A 14,958-nucleotide genomic window follows, 5' to 3' on the forward strand; every position below is an offset into this window, starting at 1 on the left:
TTTATTTTTCTAGCTTGTAGTTTGTTTTTATAAGAAATTATTAGTTTACAAAGACTTTTTGTGATCTTCCCTCCCCCTCTAACTGGAATTTCCAAGCAGCTAAACAGTGATTATTAGAATCATTTAATTTTTCTAATTTATATATAACACTAGTCCTTGTAGGGCTGCAAGTTTTCTTTTTAAATTAGAATTTAAAATAGCTATTTTATGTTAAGTAGGAAGACCCAATGCTTTTATACGTATTTTATTTATTATTATCACTGAGATTAAGAACCTGCTCAAGGTCAGGTCAGAGAGGGAATTAGTGGTGCATCTGGGAAGAGAACCCAGGTTTCTTGATCCCCAGGCCTGCAGTTCGGCACGAAGCCTCTTTTTAATATAGTCTCAAAGCTTTATCCAGGGGATAAAAGGAAACCAAGGGATTAAACATTGATTGAGCTTCAGTCCCAGTAGGCATTTATGGAAAGCCTAAAATAATAATGATGATGATGATGTAGATACATTGCCTTTAATCCCACACGCTTCCCAACATCCCAATTTGAAAAAAAAAAAAAAAACAACACGTTACTACAGCTTCTTTTACTCAACTTTAGTTCCAGTTCCCACACAAAGGCTGTAATTCAGGCTTTTGGGCTTTGGGAAAATAGGGCATTTAAGGAAGGAAATGACTAATCAAAAAGGTAGTTAACTGAAATGTTGTCTTCTGGCCACTAGTTTCAGCTTTTATATAAACTCTGCTCTCATTTCAGGCTTACTGTGGGATCTGTGACGGTGGAACATTCTTTCTGTTAAATAAACCACCACTACCCGGAGTCGAATTTGTCTGTCACCATAAAATCAGATGTCTTGAATGTAAATGATTTTCAGATGGGTGGCATGTCATGCAGAATGATACCATGTATGTTTTTGGTTTATTAAGCTCCACTTAATCTCCCTTCCCCCTTCATTATTTAAAGTGTTAATAAAAGTGAAGGGAAAATGGAATTTGTTGAGATGATCAAATGATGGGCATGTAGGCATCATTCTTTCTTTGCAACCTAACTGCCCCACCTGACAAGATTGAAAAAAACAACCAAACAAAAAGCACCTTACATAATGCTATGTAGCGTATAAAAAACACTGGTTGCTCAACAGCCGAAAACTGAGATTTAAACTCCCATGCTTCTGTTTTCTAGCTTATGTCTTGGAACAAGTTCTTAACCTCAGTCTGTTTTCTCCTATAAGATAGAGATGAGACACAGCTGGGCATTGTGACAGTCAGCCTTAGAATATATATCAATTGATACATATCACCTCTTTTAAACTTTCAGTGGCCTACACAACTAAGACTAGTAAGTTTCCATCCATGGAGTATCTTATGCTAAAATTTTAGGCCTGAACCCCCCAAAAATATATTTCCACTATTTGCCTGACAGGGCTATCATGGGAAAAATACTTAGTAAAATCTTAAAATGTTATGCATGCCATTATATTATTATAGGGAAGTTCATAAAAACCAAAAGGTAATTTAGAATTCCGTTCACTTACTAATTAGCAGCTAATGCCATGTAAATGTACTTTTAAAAATCAAATCATAGAAGTCTGGAGAAAAACTAAGACTACTATAAATTTTTCTAAGCTTTCCATACAATGTATCCTGCATATCCTAAGCAACATATCCTGTATAATGCAGGAACTGGCCCTGTAGGTCCATTTGTATAAGGGCACATGTGGGTCACAACCCAATGTGGGAGGGGGGGTTCACAAAAAATGTGGCAACACTAAAAGGTTAAGAAGCTTTTGTTATATACCTATATACCCAGGGTCACATAAAAATTTCTTGGGCAAAAAGGGATAAGGAGTGGAAAAAGGTTAAGCCCTGTTATAGGAAACTCATGTGAATGAGGAAATTCTCTTTATCAACAAGTACAGGTCACCAACTTCTATGAGAGAGGCTTAGTGAGTAGGAGCTGACCAGAGCCTGGATAAACATATCCTGAAAAAAGCACAAAATTGAATCCCAAACAACTAGATCACTTGATTAGAGAATCCTTTATGGGAATAACAATTTTGCAATTTCATATCCAGATCCTGAATTAACAAAGAGGCAAATTCTTAAATTGTATTTTTCATGGAGGAAGAATTTGCAACCTATCAAACATCAAAACTTTAATTAAGGTCCTTGGGCCAGAAAATGGTCATGTTTGACTGTTTATTTCAGAAAATGTAACCTGAAATGGAAACTTCATCACCTGACGTTTGTTGAACAAGAGTCTCCACTATTATACCACACCGAGGTACTCAGGTTTTTAAAAAGTATTCAATTAAAAAAATACCCTAAGTTGTTAAATGACCCCTAACATGTCATCCAGCACAAATTCCTATGAACAAGCATAAGCAGATATTACCAGGCTGAAGTATATCTTAATAACAAAATCTGAAAATCTCACAACTTCATACTATCAACGTGAAATGTGTAGAATGACCAAGCTGAAGTACCATTTAAGCAGAAAAGTACCTAAGAAATCTTATTAGTATAGAAAATACTTTATTTTTAAATCTAGGAGGTAATCAAAGCCATTTTGGGGTGCAGATGCGGTGATGGTAGTCGTGTGTGTGTTTTTAAGGAGATCAAAAAAGCGAGGAAAATCAAATTAAAGTGTTGATACATTTATGTACTAAAGAACAGATGGAAAGCTGGAAGCAAATAAGCTTTTATTATTCTTTATTTGCCTTTAAAGCTCTAAAAGTGAAGCCTACATTCTGAGTTCCTGTCGATAAAAGCAAATATTGCTGTTGAAACATCAACAGAGGTAAACATCTCTTATCTCTTAGTGGCTCATAGTATGCCACCAGACTCCCAACAAATGCTTTAAAAGGACATTGCAATAATTCACAAGTATCCCTCCCTTTATTATGGATTACAAAAGTTAACTATCACATCTTTATTTGGTATTGGTCTCTCAAACTGTTTTACTCAACTTGTAGAATTAGTAGTAGGTTCAAATAAAAGGGGAAAAAAATAGATTTTCAGGTGTAAAACTTTAAAAGTCAATAGAAAACCTTTTCCAGGTAGTAGTCTAGAGGTGGTTTCAGTACATTTAGCTTTCCCTCTCATGCACCATTTTTGTCCCATCTCATGCTTACCCCTACCACTGTGATGAATGCCACTGAATAAAACAACATGTGTATAGATAGGAAGCTAAATGTGATTTGTGACAAGAGATAATTAGATGTCAATCCTTAAAACTAAGGATTACTGAGGTCCAAAGAACTATCTTAGCCAGAGGAACTACTGGAAGTGAATGGAAAAGGACGTGGACATACACACATGCAGAACTGTGGTTTTTAAGCCTATGTTGCCATACAGATCTTATAAAGATATGTCTCCTAACAGGTCTCAAAGACCGATTATAAAATCTCATGTTCTGTGACTGTTCCAATCCTGGTACTTACTCATATATTCACTGCATTCATTGTTCTACAGGGTTATGCATTAACTTTTGCAATTGCATTTTTAATAGCTAGAGATGTATGTTTTTGCAAAGCATCCACAAAATGGGTAGATTACAAGATGGTATTAAAAACATGGAAACTAGTTCTGTGGAAAAATATAAGGAATGGTTTATAGACTTTTAATTGTAAATCTCACCCGTAAAAGGGGGACAGGGAAGGAATCTGGAAGTAGAAAAAATGATGACTATTTTTAACTGTTTTTTTTTATTCAACCAAAGTACTGGGATTTCACTGCATGTTGTGCAAGTAATCGTAGATTTTTTAAAACTATAGGCAGCAGTCTGACCTTTGCCAAACTATAAAAACTTTTAAGTGCAGGTTCAGCAAGTCTGCGGAACTAGAGGTTTTTCACCAGGTGATTGGTTTCCCAGTCATGCCTCCCCCTTCCCCACCCTGGCCCTGTTTTGTTTTGTTTTCCCCCACAGGGGCTAAGCATGAATATAATTTACTGAGATAGAATGGCAGACAGAATGTCTAGAAACATAAAATCCAGACTTCTTTTAAACTGAAGTAAAATATCTTTTAAAATTCTCATTTGTTTCACTGTGGGGAAGAGTAAGTTAGGCACTAAGCAATTACCCTTAAAATTGTCTTTATGGTCAGTGTACATTGCATTCAGCAAGTGTTAGCCCTCCTCTGTTTTGCTGATGTGAAGGGAAGGCCACACAGTAAGGAACAAGCGGTAGCAGGTTCTAATGAGATGGAAAGGCCTTGAGAACAGTCTGAATAGACTATATGCTCTCCAGGGACTAGCTTAAACAAGTACCCAGAGCCTCACCATCAGTAGCCTGGCTTGGCATGGCCCAGACAGGAGGGGATGAATTCTTTCGCCGTTAAATAAATAACCTCATCAAAGCCTAACAAGTTTTAAGATGTGAATTGTCTTATGAACAGAAATATTTTACTTAGAGTAAGCAAACAAAATCCTCTTAAAAAGTTTTAAAACGAGCTAAGGATCACTGTAGCCCCTAGATACTGAAGGGTTCGCCCCTACTCTCTCACTACTTTCCCCAATTCCCACCTATAAAACATTCTTGTAAGGTTTATTGGTGTTATCCTTTATCAAGCAGATCTATACGAGGAAGAACTTTTTAAAAACCACAGGTTCTATTTCCCTCGATAATCAGAATAAGTAAGGATTCATCTGCAATCAGTATTTCTTGCTACGAAAGATAAACTAGGTAAACTAACTACCTAGTTTAGCCCTGTTCTTTCAAAGAGCATTTTACTCAACTAAGTCAAAGACCTAGACTGACTTTTCAGATCTTCTGTAACTATTGATCTCTACAATTCATTACTCGAGTTAGAACCAAAAGGAGGGATCATAGACCTGGAGCTGGAAGAAATGTCAGTTGCCATTTGGTTCAAATCTTTCATTTTTACATATTTGGAAACTGTATTCCAGGGAGGTTGTGATATGTAAAGGTCACACAGGTAGAATCAGGTGAGATGGGAACATCCTGACTCTAGAAGCAACATTCTTTATACTGCAGTGCATTATCTCCTGTGGGGTCCTACATACTTCTTCAGTGTCACTGGGGAAGCAAACACTGAATGCTCCCTATGAAGGAAAATATCATCAGCCACGACTTGGCCTAACTACAAATTACAAGTCCAAAGATTCAATACAACACACACAGTTCAATAGCATGTGAGTTGACAAGATGTCCTTTGGAGACAGGAATTTCATATAGGACGAAATATGGAGTAAAAATATTTTATCAATGTCACAGCAAACATAACCCTTATGTTACACTATTTTTTATTGGGAAAAATCTACTACACACGGGGTGAGGGGGAGGAGGAGGAGGAAGAGGCTGGCACTGAAGTTCAACTGAATGTATTCAGCAGTACTTTATAGTCAGCATAGAGTAGATGCATTGTATGATTATCAATTCTATTGAAAACTGTGACATTCATGTTTGATTCTTCATAGTGGCTCCTAGAATTAGTATTTCAGGCACATAATTCTTGCTATGTAGTTGATTAAAAACTAGCAATAAGGGGTAGCTAGGTGGCGCAGTGGATAGAGCACCAGCCCTGGATTCAGGAGGACCTGAGTTCAAATCTGACCTCAGACCCTTGACACTTACTAGCTGTGTGACCCTGGGCAAATCACTTAACCCCAATTGCCTCACCAAAAAACCCCCAAAAAACTAAACAAACAAACAAAAAATCTAGCAATAATATAAACCAGGAATAGGGAAATCTCTACAGAGAACTGGATGATCTTCCACCAAACAAACAGTGGCCTCTGATACTGAGCAGGAAAAGAACACATATATTCAGGTGAAGTCTTCTCAGGGCTAGATAGTCTGTGATGAGGAGTATTTTCCTCTGGGTTCCAACTCCAGCTAAAGAAACAAATTACCTGCAAAACCCCCTTCCCCTTACAAACCTCAGTAATTTAAGGTTGTATATCATCATATAAGACCTGTATTAAGGTCAATGGAAATTATTTTACGAGGCAGTCAGGGTTAAGTGACTTGCCCATGGTCACACAGCTAGTATGATTTGAAGTCCAGTTTTCCTGCCAGTGCTCTATCTACTGTGCCACCTAGCTGCCCCAAAGTCAGTGGAATTTAAGGAATAAAGTAAAGCTTTCAAAATTAATTAGGATTGATTGGTGCTATTAATTCAGGTACTTTGGCAATTTATCTGAATAAAGCCATCAACATTTGATTTGTATGGTTAAAAAAAAGACATCCAAATAAAGTTTTGTCCATAATGTCCAGTTTCCATAATAGCTCTTTTCTATAACTTTGCAAGATAATATAGTTGTGTACATAGAGTCAACATAAACTGAAAGGCAAAGGCAATGAGTAGGAGAGAAGTAGGAGGGTGGCAGAATGGGGAGATGAGGGTAGAAAAATGTCAGTATTGATTCACAAGCACTTAATGGATGCTCATGGAAACCAGGTAAAAACACTGAGTACAAAGTTCGCTACTTTAAAAAGCTAAGATTAAACCATTAAAAACAGTTGACATAGTGCCATATTTTGAATGGAAGATACGGTTTTTCTTCAGTGGAACAATTTTTTTCAACCAAATAGGCTAACAAATTAAAAGAACAGGTTAAAAGAACAAAAAAGGAGGCTTTATTGTTGTAATTAGTTTAACAAACGTGTTCATTATTTTAGTTGTCTTTCAATTTGATGATGCAGAGAACATGTGTAGAGTTTACATTAATTGAAATAATTTATTTCAGTTCACTTCTACCTATTTTTAAATGGTTATAATCAACAATAGAAAATCATTTAGTTCATTCTTTTATTTAAAATACAGTCAGTGCATTTAGGCTTGGACACATGGCCAAATCCAAATGTACCCAAAGCTATGCCAAGAAGTTACAATGAAAGGTAAAATTAGAAAGGAAAAGAAATGTTAGTCTTTATTAATATTGAAAATAGATTTTAAAAAATACAGCTGTTATGGAATAAAATACTTATCTTAAATTTCTGGGTTGTAAAATAAAGATTGATTAATGGGAAAACTTTTGGTGGGCAGGCTATATAATCCAATAGTTTATTTTGCTCCCAGATTCTAAATTTTATATGGAAAAAGAGTAAAGGTAAGATATTTTTAATTAAAACAGTGTTAAATGAAAACAAGGAGGAATAGAGCTAAATAAATTTTGGCTCGTTTGCAAAGCATAATTTATGTATATATATTTTGGGGCTGGGGAGGAGAACAGGGTAAGTAGTAACTCACCCAGTGTCACATAGCTAGTATCTGAGAGGTTGCATTTGAACTCCTGACTCCAGGGCTAATGCTCTATTCACTAAATAGTGCACTACCTAGCTGCCCAATATCATTTTACAGAATGGAAAATTCAAAATAGAAGACTTAATTTTTGTGTCAAACACACATGGATACTTAATAAATATTTCTTGATGATAACAGATGCAAAACATTTCAAGTGCTGATCAAACTAAAATCAGAACAAAAACACATTTGTAAGGTAAACCCCCAGAGTAACAGTGTAAAGAGGAACTAAATACTAATGATTTTAGCATTAATTCTATAATGAAATACTTCATAAATTTGCATATTGACAAGCTGTTCCAATTTGAGTATACATGTTGCTATAAGAGCAATTGTTTTTAACTGAGTGCCTATTTCATTGTGCTTTCAGGCACTAATCAAATTTGTTAAATTTGGGGGTAGCACTAGTTATTTTTAAATTAATATATTAAATTAATTTTAAAAGATCTAGTACTGTCCAACAGCTTAAACATATTGAGTTTGTGATTTATCCAATTTAAAAGGATAAATGAGGATTAAAATCAAGCATTAAAACCTTTGTTAAATATGGACTGGTAATGTCATTGTTTATTTTGAAGTCAAGCAATTCCAATAAAAGATTAAGAGTGATCCCCATTTATGTGGTTTAAGGCTTCTTGGTGAACTTGCTAAGTAAAATAAACTTAGAAAATACCTTTTCCCAATTTTCCTAAAAGCCCTTTTCTCATCCACTTCCTTAGTTATTATGACTAGCTTTTGCCTCCAAAAGCTGTTGGTGCAACATCTATCTATATTTTTGGAGTCATAATGTCCCAGAACTGACCTGCAAAGGCTCTAAGGGTGATACTTCATTTTTGGAACCACTACAAATCATGCAATCACTTCCAGAATTAATGAGGAATTAACTTTTATATAATTGTGGAAAAAAATTAAAGAGTTTAATAATCTCAGAAAGGTTGATCACACCCCACAATTTATTTGCCTTTGATTGGTTTCTGCTCATTGTGCCTCTTCTTTTTTATTAAAAATACTTTAGGGGGCAGCTAGATGGCGCACCGGCCCTGGAGTCAGGAGTACCTGAGTTCAAATCCGGCCTCAGACACTTAACACTTACTAGCTGTGTGACCCTAGGCAAGTCACTTAACCCCAATTGCCTTACTAAAAAAAACAAACAAAAAAATACTTTAAAAAGACACACAAAAATAAAGCATTTTGATACGTGTTCAAAATTCGTAGTCAGTTATTCAAATGATTATAGGTGTTAATTCCCTACTGAATAAAATAAGAGTGACTAGACTTGGTGGTCTTAATCTCTAATCTGAATTTCTGAGATACTAAAAATAAAAATCCAAATCAACAGCATAAAAATGTTGAAATAAACTGGCTCATCTTAGAAAATTAGTCTATTTGGCTGTTTTTGAGCATAAAGCTTAAATTTCTAAATTGAACTGATAGGCACTTTAGTTATTGAAAATATTGACAAAGTATATATTGTAAAGATAAAAAATAACTTCAGATAATTTTTCTTTCCACAGTATCTTTTAGATTCACACATTGTATAATACAGGTGTCATTTCTGCAGTATTTATATTAACAAATATTTTATAAGATAAACTGAAAGCCAACTTCTCAGAATGTTATGTTAACTTTTGTTCTTTGCCTCACAATGGCCTATCATTTCATTTCAATAACAAAAATTTCAGAATTTAGTTATTATAGAAGATTTAGTTTTGAAAGAAGCTGATACCCTTTAACATACTGATAATGTATGGTAATTTAGATGGAAAAGTACAATGAATAATCTAAAATACAGCCAAGTGCTCACCAAGGCCATATTCATTTGAATTGAACAGCAAATCAAGAGACTATTATTCAATATAATTATTAAGATAATGCTATATGGCAGAAGTTCCTACCTATAAGTTCATGGAAATAACAATATAAGCCTACAATTCAGACAAAAAAAATGTGTTCAGTTTCTGGCGATTACAATAAAAAAATAAAAAGATTATGGGAATAAGGACACAAAGTTCACCAACATGAAGTCATATGGAGCTTATGTAAACCCAGTTTTAAAAAAAAATTAAATGTATTCTATTATCCATACCAAAAAAAAAAAAAAAGGTTCAAGTAAACACAATTAACTCCACTTGTTAGATTTTTTTCCCCTTTCCGGAACAACACTTTAGTTTATATCCTGGCAAAGGAATAATTGAAATCTAGAGTTCTGAAATGAACTTAATATTAACACCATTTGCTACTTGGCAAAACCATAATTCTGAAAATGTTTTTCAGATTAATAATACAGTGACAACGCTTTATAAAAATATGTGGCAATAAAATGTTGTTTCTTCAAGTTGATCCATTTCTTATTATAGAAATCACAGTAATCACCTAATTGGCAAAACAAAAGAAGCTTCTATTTTCTATGCAATAGAAGAAATGAACATTTCCACTGTCTTGCAAACAAATAATTAACAGGTTACAAATAAAAATTTCTTGCTATGTTTTCTAATTGTATAAACAAACAAACAAATAAAAAAATTACACTGTTTCAAGCCAAAGGGACTGAAAGAAGACTTGATCTAAGTGATATTGCAAAACAGCCTATTGTTTAGCTAGTACACCAAATTCCAAGTTATGGTGTCTCTCCAATTAAATTTTGGCCAACTTGGGTTTTATTATTAGAAATAGTAGATTAAGGATTAAAATACTGAAATGCAGTAAGGGAGGTACAAATTGCTGATATATCCATTTCTTTGAGAAGAAATAAAAGATGTTACCTTTTAAAAACACATTTCAAGGCTTCCAAGGTCATCAAGGAAGCAAAACACATCAACGCACAAATTCCCACTGGTGAAGTAAAATAGGCTATTAAAACTAAAATTGTATCTAGTTTTCTATGTATGTTACCCCCACAAAAGGTAATGTTCAATCTTGGATGTGCACTATTTAATCCAATATTTTAAAACATATGTTTTTGTACCCTATTAATTTAAGTCTTGGTCTCTTGTTACAATAATTTAGGTGTTCCTTAACCTATTTTGAAGTTAAATTCCACATATCAAAGCTCACTAAGGAAGAAAACATAAACAAGAAAAGTACAGGGAAGGAGGGGATGGGGACTTAATTTTAAAACCAATGAAATGCAACTCATGGGAAAGGTGAAGCTTTTTTATATTTTAGTATATACTGTGAAACTATCATGAGGTAATTCCAAAAATGAAATTCTCATATATAGGGTGTAAGATTATGCTTCTGTAGTATGGTGTGTGAGCTCTAAGATTCTAAACTCATTCTTCATTAAACTGAGCAATACATTTTCCCTACTCTGTAAGTTACAAATAAATAAATTCAGGGTCATGTATTAATCAGTAACAATCTAGGATTGTGTCAGAATTAATAATACTCTTCTCAGAAAGCAGAAAGTAATTTAATTGAACATTTACTTCTCTACCAATGGTTTGTTTTGGGTTTTGGGTGAAGAAGGGAATTAGTGTTACTAAATGGAAAACAACAAAAAAAAAAACCCTCAAAGAAAAAGTCTTTATTTAAATGAAGTACAATCAATAAAAAACCAAACCAAACAAAAATGAAACAAAAAAAATCCCCCAACAAACCCACTGCCCATTGAAAAAAAAAAAAGCAAATGATGCACCTTTAAGTATTTCCAGTTTCTCTTCTTAGCAATCTTAGAATTAAAAATGTTCAAGACTTTTGGTGGTATTTTTATAGCAGATAATTTTTTTTCTCAATTAAAAATCTCCAACACATGATTTGTATAAATAGTTGGAGCTATTTTCATCAAAAACACTTTCAAAACAATAAAATCAGCTTAAAATAAATTTATTATACAATACAAAAATATGCATGCTGGAAACAAAAGGTACATTAAATATACAAAGCAATGAAAAAGAGGCCAAATAAGACAAATGTTTTAAATCTAAATACTCAAGCAAAATGCACAACATTTATGCTAAAAAACCAAAGTATTTAAAGAAACATTTCAAATGAAATGTCAATGATGCCAACAAAGAAAAACAACATACTAACTTCTAAAATGCTTGAATATCAAGAATCAGTAATGGTATGAAACAAATGAAACCCAACAATCATGGGCATTTTTAAAAGGATTATCTTGGAAATAGTATTGGTAATACTGAATGACACAAGATAAAGCCTTTAAGCCTCTGGCAAAGTTGTTTTGGTTTTAACAGATGTTTTGGGTCCTATTCACAAAGCATCTTTCCTCTTATTTCATCCTCTACTTTCTCCAATGAGTGAATATTTTCTTTTATTTTCTCTCTCTCTCTCTTTTTTTTTGTGGGGGGGCTTTTGTTCTATAAACTTACTGTGGTAATTTCGTGGTTATCCTACTTCTAAATAAAAATTTAAGTTTTACAAGGTCATGTAAATTCTACAAATAAACAACATGATTATAAATGTATATTAATGAATGAAAACATAGCATTTCCTTTTTGTGGTACTTTCTTAACTATTTCCAGTTTTACTAACAAAATCAGCTTTATTAAATATGTTAGCTCTAAAAAACAAAACTTATGACAAAATGAATAGTAGCACCGGATTTGGAGAGGTTGGGGAGTCAAGGAAAGAAAGACTTCTTTGGGCACTCAACCTGTTCAGATCTCTAATGGGAAATAATATTATTGAGTCTGAATCAGGTCCAAGGTTACAGTGGTAAAGATGCTCTCCATTAAAAAAATTTTTTAAAAAATAATAATGGCTTTCATAGCAGTAATGTATAATGATTTTAAATAACCATGAGTCATGGGAAAAACCTTAAAAATGTTTGTTTTTGAGCACTAGTCAATATGTGTCTGAGGCAAACTGTGAACTGAATATTTCTTGGCTTCAAGGCTAGTTTTTTTGCCACACTGTCTTGTCCTTAACCTATTATCTCTTCATTTTGGTTAGTCATTACACAGCCAAAAACCCCTCTAAGTGTTCTAAAACAACCTTTATGTCTTATTATCCTTTAGTAATCTTTACCCTGACATCCATAACCTACAATTACAAAGTCTACATGTTCTATTCCTTTCAAAAGAAATGTTTACAGCTTGAGACAAGAATATGGACCTGGACTATGATGTAACTTTAGGTAAAGCAAGCAGGTAAACTGAGGGAAGAATTGTGAATAGGTCCTGTGTAATTTCAAAATACATTTGCCAAAAGAGTTTCTTTATCATAGTTACCAGTTTTTTCTTCATAATAGAAAGCAATAAACTGGACATGTTACTCTCAATACAATTAAGGTACTAGAAATCTAACCTCAAGGACTTAGCATATAAAATTAAATGGCTTGATATAGTATGAAATTCCAAGAAGTTCTTTAGTCCATTCCTATGTCACTATACTTAAAAAGTGCAAATAAAACATCCTTTGAAGCTAACAGATATATTCCTACTTCATTGTGGGAGGGAAAAAACCTTAATGAAAAGTTAAAGAAAAAAAAAAGATCCTTGTTAGGTTGGAAAATGAAAATATAACTAATAAACAGAGACAATTTCTCTTGGAAATGCTTTTGTTCCTTCTAGTCTACTAGCAATTTGAGCATTAATTTTATACCTGAAGTTATTTTGGCTGGAATATTTAGGAGTAATGTAAGTTACTCACTACCCATTGAAATCTTATCATTACTGCAACATTGGGGTTGCAAAGAATAACTAGGCACTACATACATTCACTACAAGACCTCAAAAAATTGCTAAGAATATTAAAAGTAATAAAAAGTATCAAAAAGTGCTACAAAAATATTTGAGCTTAACTTGAAGTCACTTTGTATTTTAGAACTATTCTGATATGGTATCAATAATTAACATTAAATAAAATAAACCTGAAAATCAATAACTTTGTCCTTTGAATTTGGCTTAGAAAGTGACATTATAGACACCATGTCAGTCAGTTTATAGAACTGAAAAATAAAGGTTTAGTAAGAGATTTTAAATCAAGAGCTTCTATTTTTCCAATATGAAAATGTTTCTTATCAGAGCATATAATACAAATTATTGCAAAATAGAGACAAATTTTAAAATAAATGAAGTTTCCTTTTTATACTTTCCTTTAAAATAAATTTTCTTTGATGCCTCTTGCAGTCTTTAAAGGTAAGTGAATCCAGTTTTTGAAAGTTTTACACAAGGATTAGGAGGAGATCAAAGTCTATGGCTTGCCCCAAAAGTTGAGAAACAAACAAAAAATATCAAATAAATATTGAGAATATGCATGCAACAAAAGACATTTCGTGAGTTTCAATAAAGAAAATTCTGACACTAAATCCCATTTCCTTTAGCTTTTCTCTCCCAGACTTTCCATTCTATACACTACAGTTGTGGAGATGTCCTCATTTGCCTCAGGTGACACTTTTTTCCATACTGTATCTTTTAGAGCAAGTTCTTGTTGGAGACTTTCATAATCCAAGGGTCCAAAGGCATGCTAGTTGTCAAGCAACATACATAATTTTATTAGTGCACTTGAGTGAAGAAAGGTCCAAGCTACAAAATGGTATTTTTCAATGAATGTTATTAGAATCCATTAGCATTCACCCACCACCACCACCTGATATTTTATTTCACATAATTTAGGAAACCTTTTTTGGAAGATTCTATCTTTTCTTTCATTATTCTTATGTACTTTGTAAAACTATTCAAAAGAGAGTTAACAAATAATGCAATTTATGTAAAGTGCTTTGCAAACCTTACAGCACTCTATAAATGTTAGCCATTATCACTGTTATTATTCCAAGGGAGAACAGCAAAAACATCAAAAAGCATTTATCAGATCTTTTTCTAGTTATAGAAAGTTTCAAATTTCCATGATCTAAAAACGACTATACCCATTTTACATAAAAGGCAAAAAAGAGCTGATTGAAAACTCAACACATGAGTCCAATGCCCAACCCAATATTTTTATAAGTGCACTAAATGCTGAATTTGCCTCTCATTGAAGCCAGCCCCAAAACAAGGAAATGATGAGCACTACAATACTTGAAACTTAGAAATAAAAACACAACTTTCAATTGAGGGTATAACTGGCTGAAAATGAACACAGTTAAACTTTTTTAAAATAAAAAATATCTAACTTATCATGGACCTATAAAGTTTTCTTTCTCAACTTGGTAACCTTTACCACTAAACCCTACAGCACCTTCTTTTCTAACATATTCACCAATATTCTAGTGAGAAAAAAGGTTCACTTCAAAGCAGAACTTGCTTTTTAAAATAACAATGAAAACAAGGCATATTTGTTTGCAGCACTACCACTGTCTATCTCCATCTCTATACAGAATTAATTTCAAATCTCTTATTCATTAAATAGTGCAAAAGACAGAAAACATTATTAAGAATAAGTTGCCCCAGGGGCAGCTAGGTGGCACAGTGGATAGAGCACCAGCCCTGGATTCAGGAGGACCTGAGTTCAAACCCGACCCCAGACACTAAATACTTACTAGCTGTGTGACCCTGGGCAAGTCACTTAACCCCGATTGCCTCACCAAAAAAAAAAAAAAAAAAAAAAAAAGGATAAGTTGCCCTAGTTCTTAAAAACACAAGGGAAAATACTGTGCATATATTTGAATAAGATCATTTCCACAAATGCTTCAAATAATTTATTTAGACTCATTCGTAGTTAATAAAAATCTAAACTAAATAGCTTTATTAAATACTGACATACCAATGAAAGGTACATCTCTTATTCTTTTATTAT

General features: G+C 33.3%; 1 protein-coding gene across 2 annotated transcripts in view; it reads right to left on the reverse strand.

Annotated features, from left to right (window-relative positions):
- GLS (glutaminase) overlaps window positions 1-14,958 on the reverse strand; it is an 89,257-nt gene that overhangs the window by 13,938 nt on the left and 60,361 nt on the right. Inside the window, exon 15 of one of the 2 annotated variants that reach the window (XM_043997091.1) lies at window positions 6,597-13,689. The exons of the other annotated variant lie outside the window; for it this stretch is intronic. Coding sequence (XP_043853026.1) covers window positions 13,543-13,689 — 147 coding nt within the window. The 3' untranslated portion in view covers window positions 6,597-13,542. Of the gene's footprint in view, window positions 1-6,596; window positions 13,690-14,958 lie in introns of those variants that run through there. 2 annotated transcript variants of the gene reach the window in all.

This window comes from Dromiciops gliroides, chromosome 3 (genome assembly GCF_019393635.1).
Source record: "Dromiciops gliroides isolate mDroGli1 chromosome 3, mDroGli1.pri, whole genome shotgun sequence".
Classification (NCBI taxonomy): Eukaryota; Metazoa; Chordata; class Mammalia; order Microbiotheria; family Microbiotheriidae; genus Dromiciops; species Dromiciops gliroides.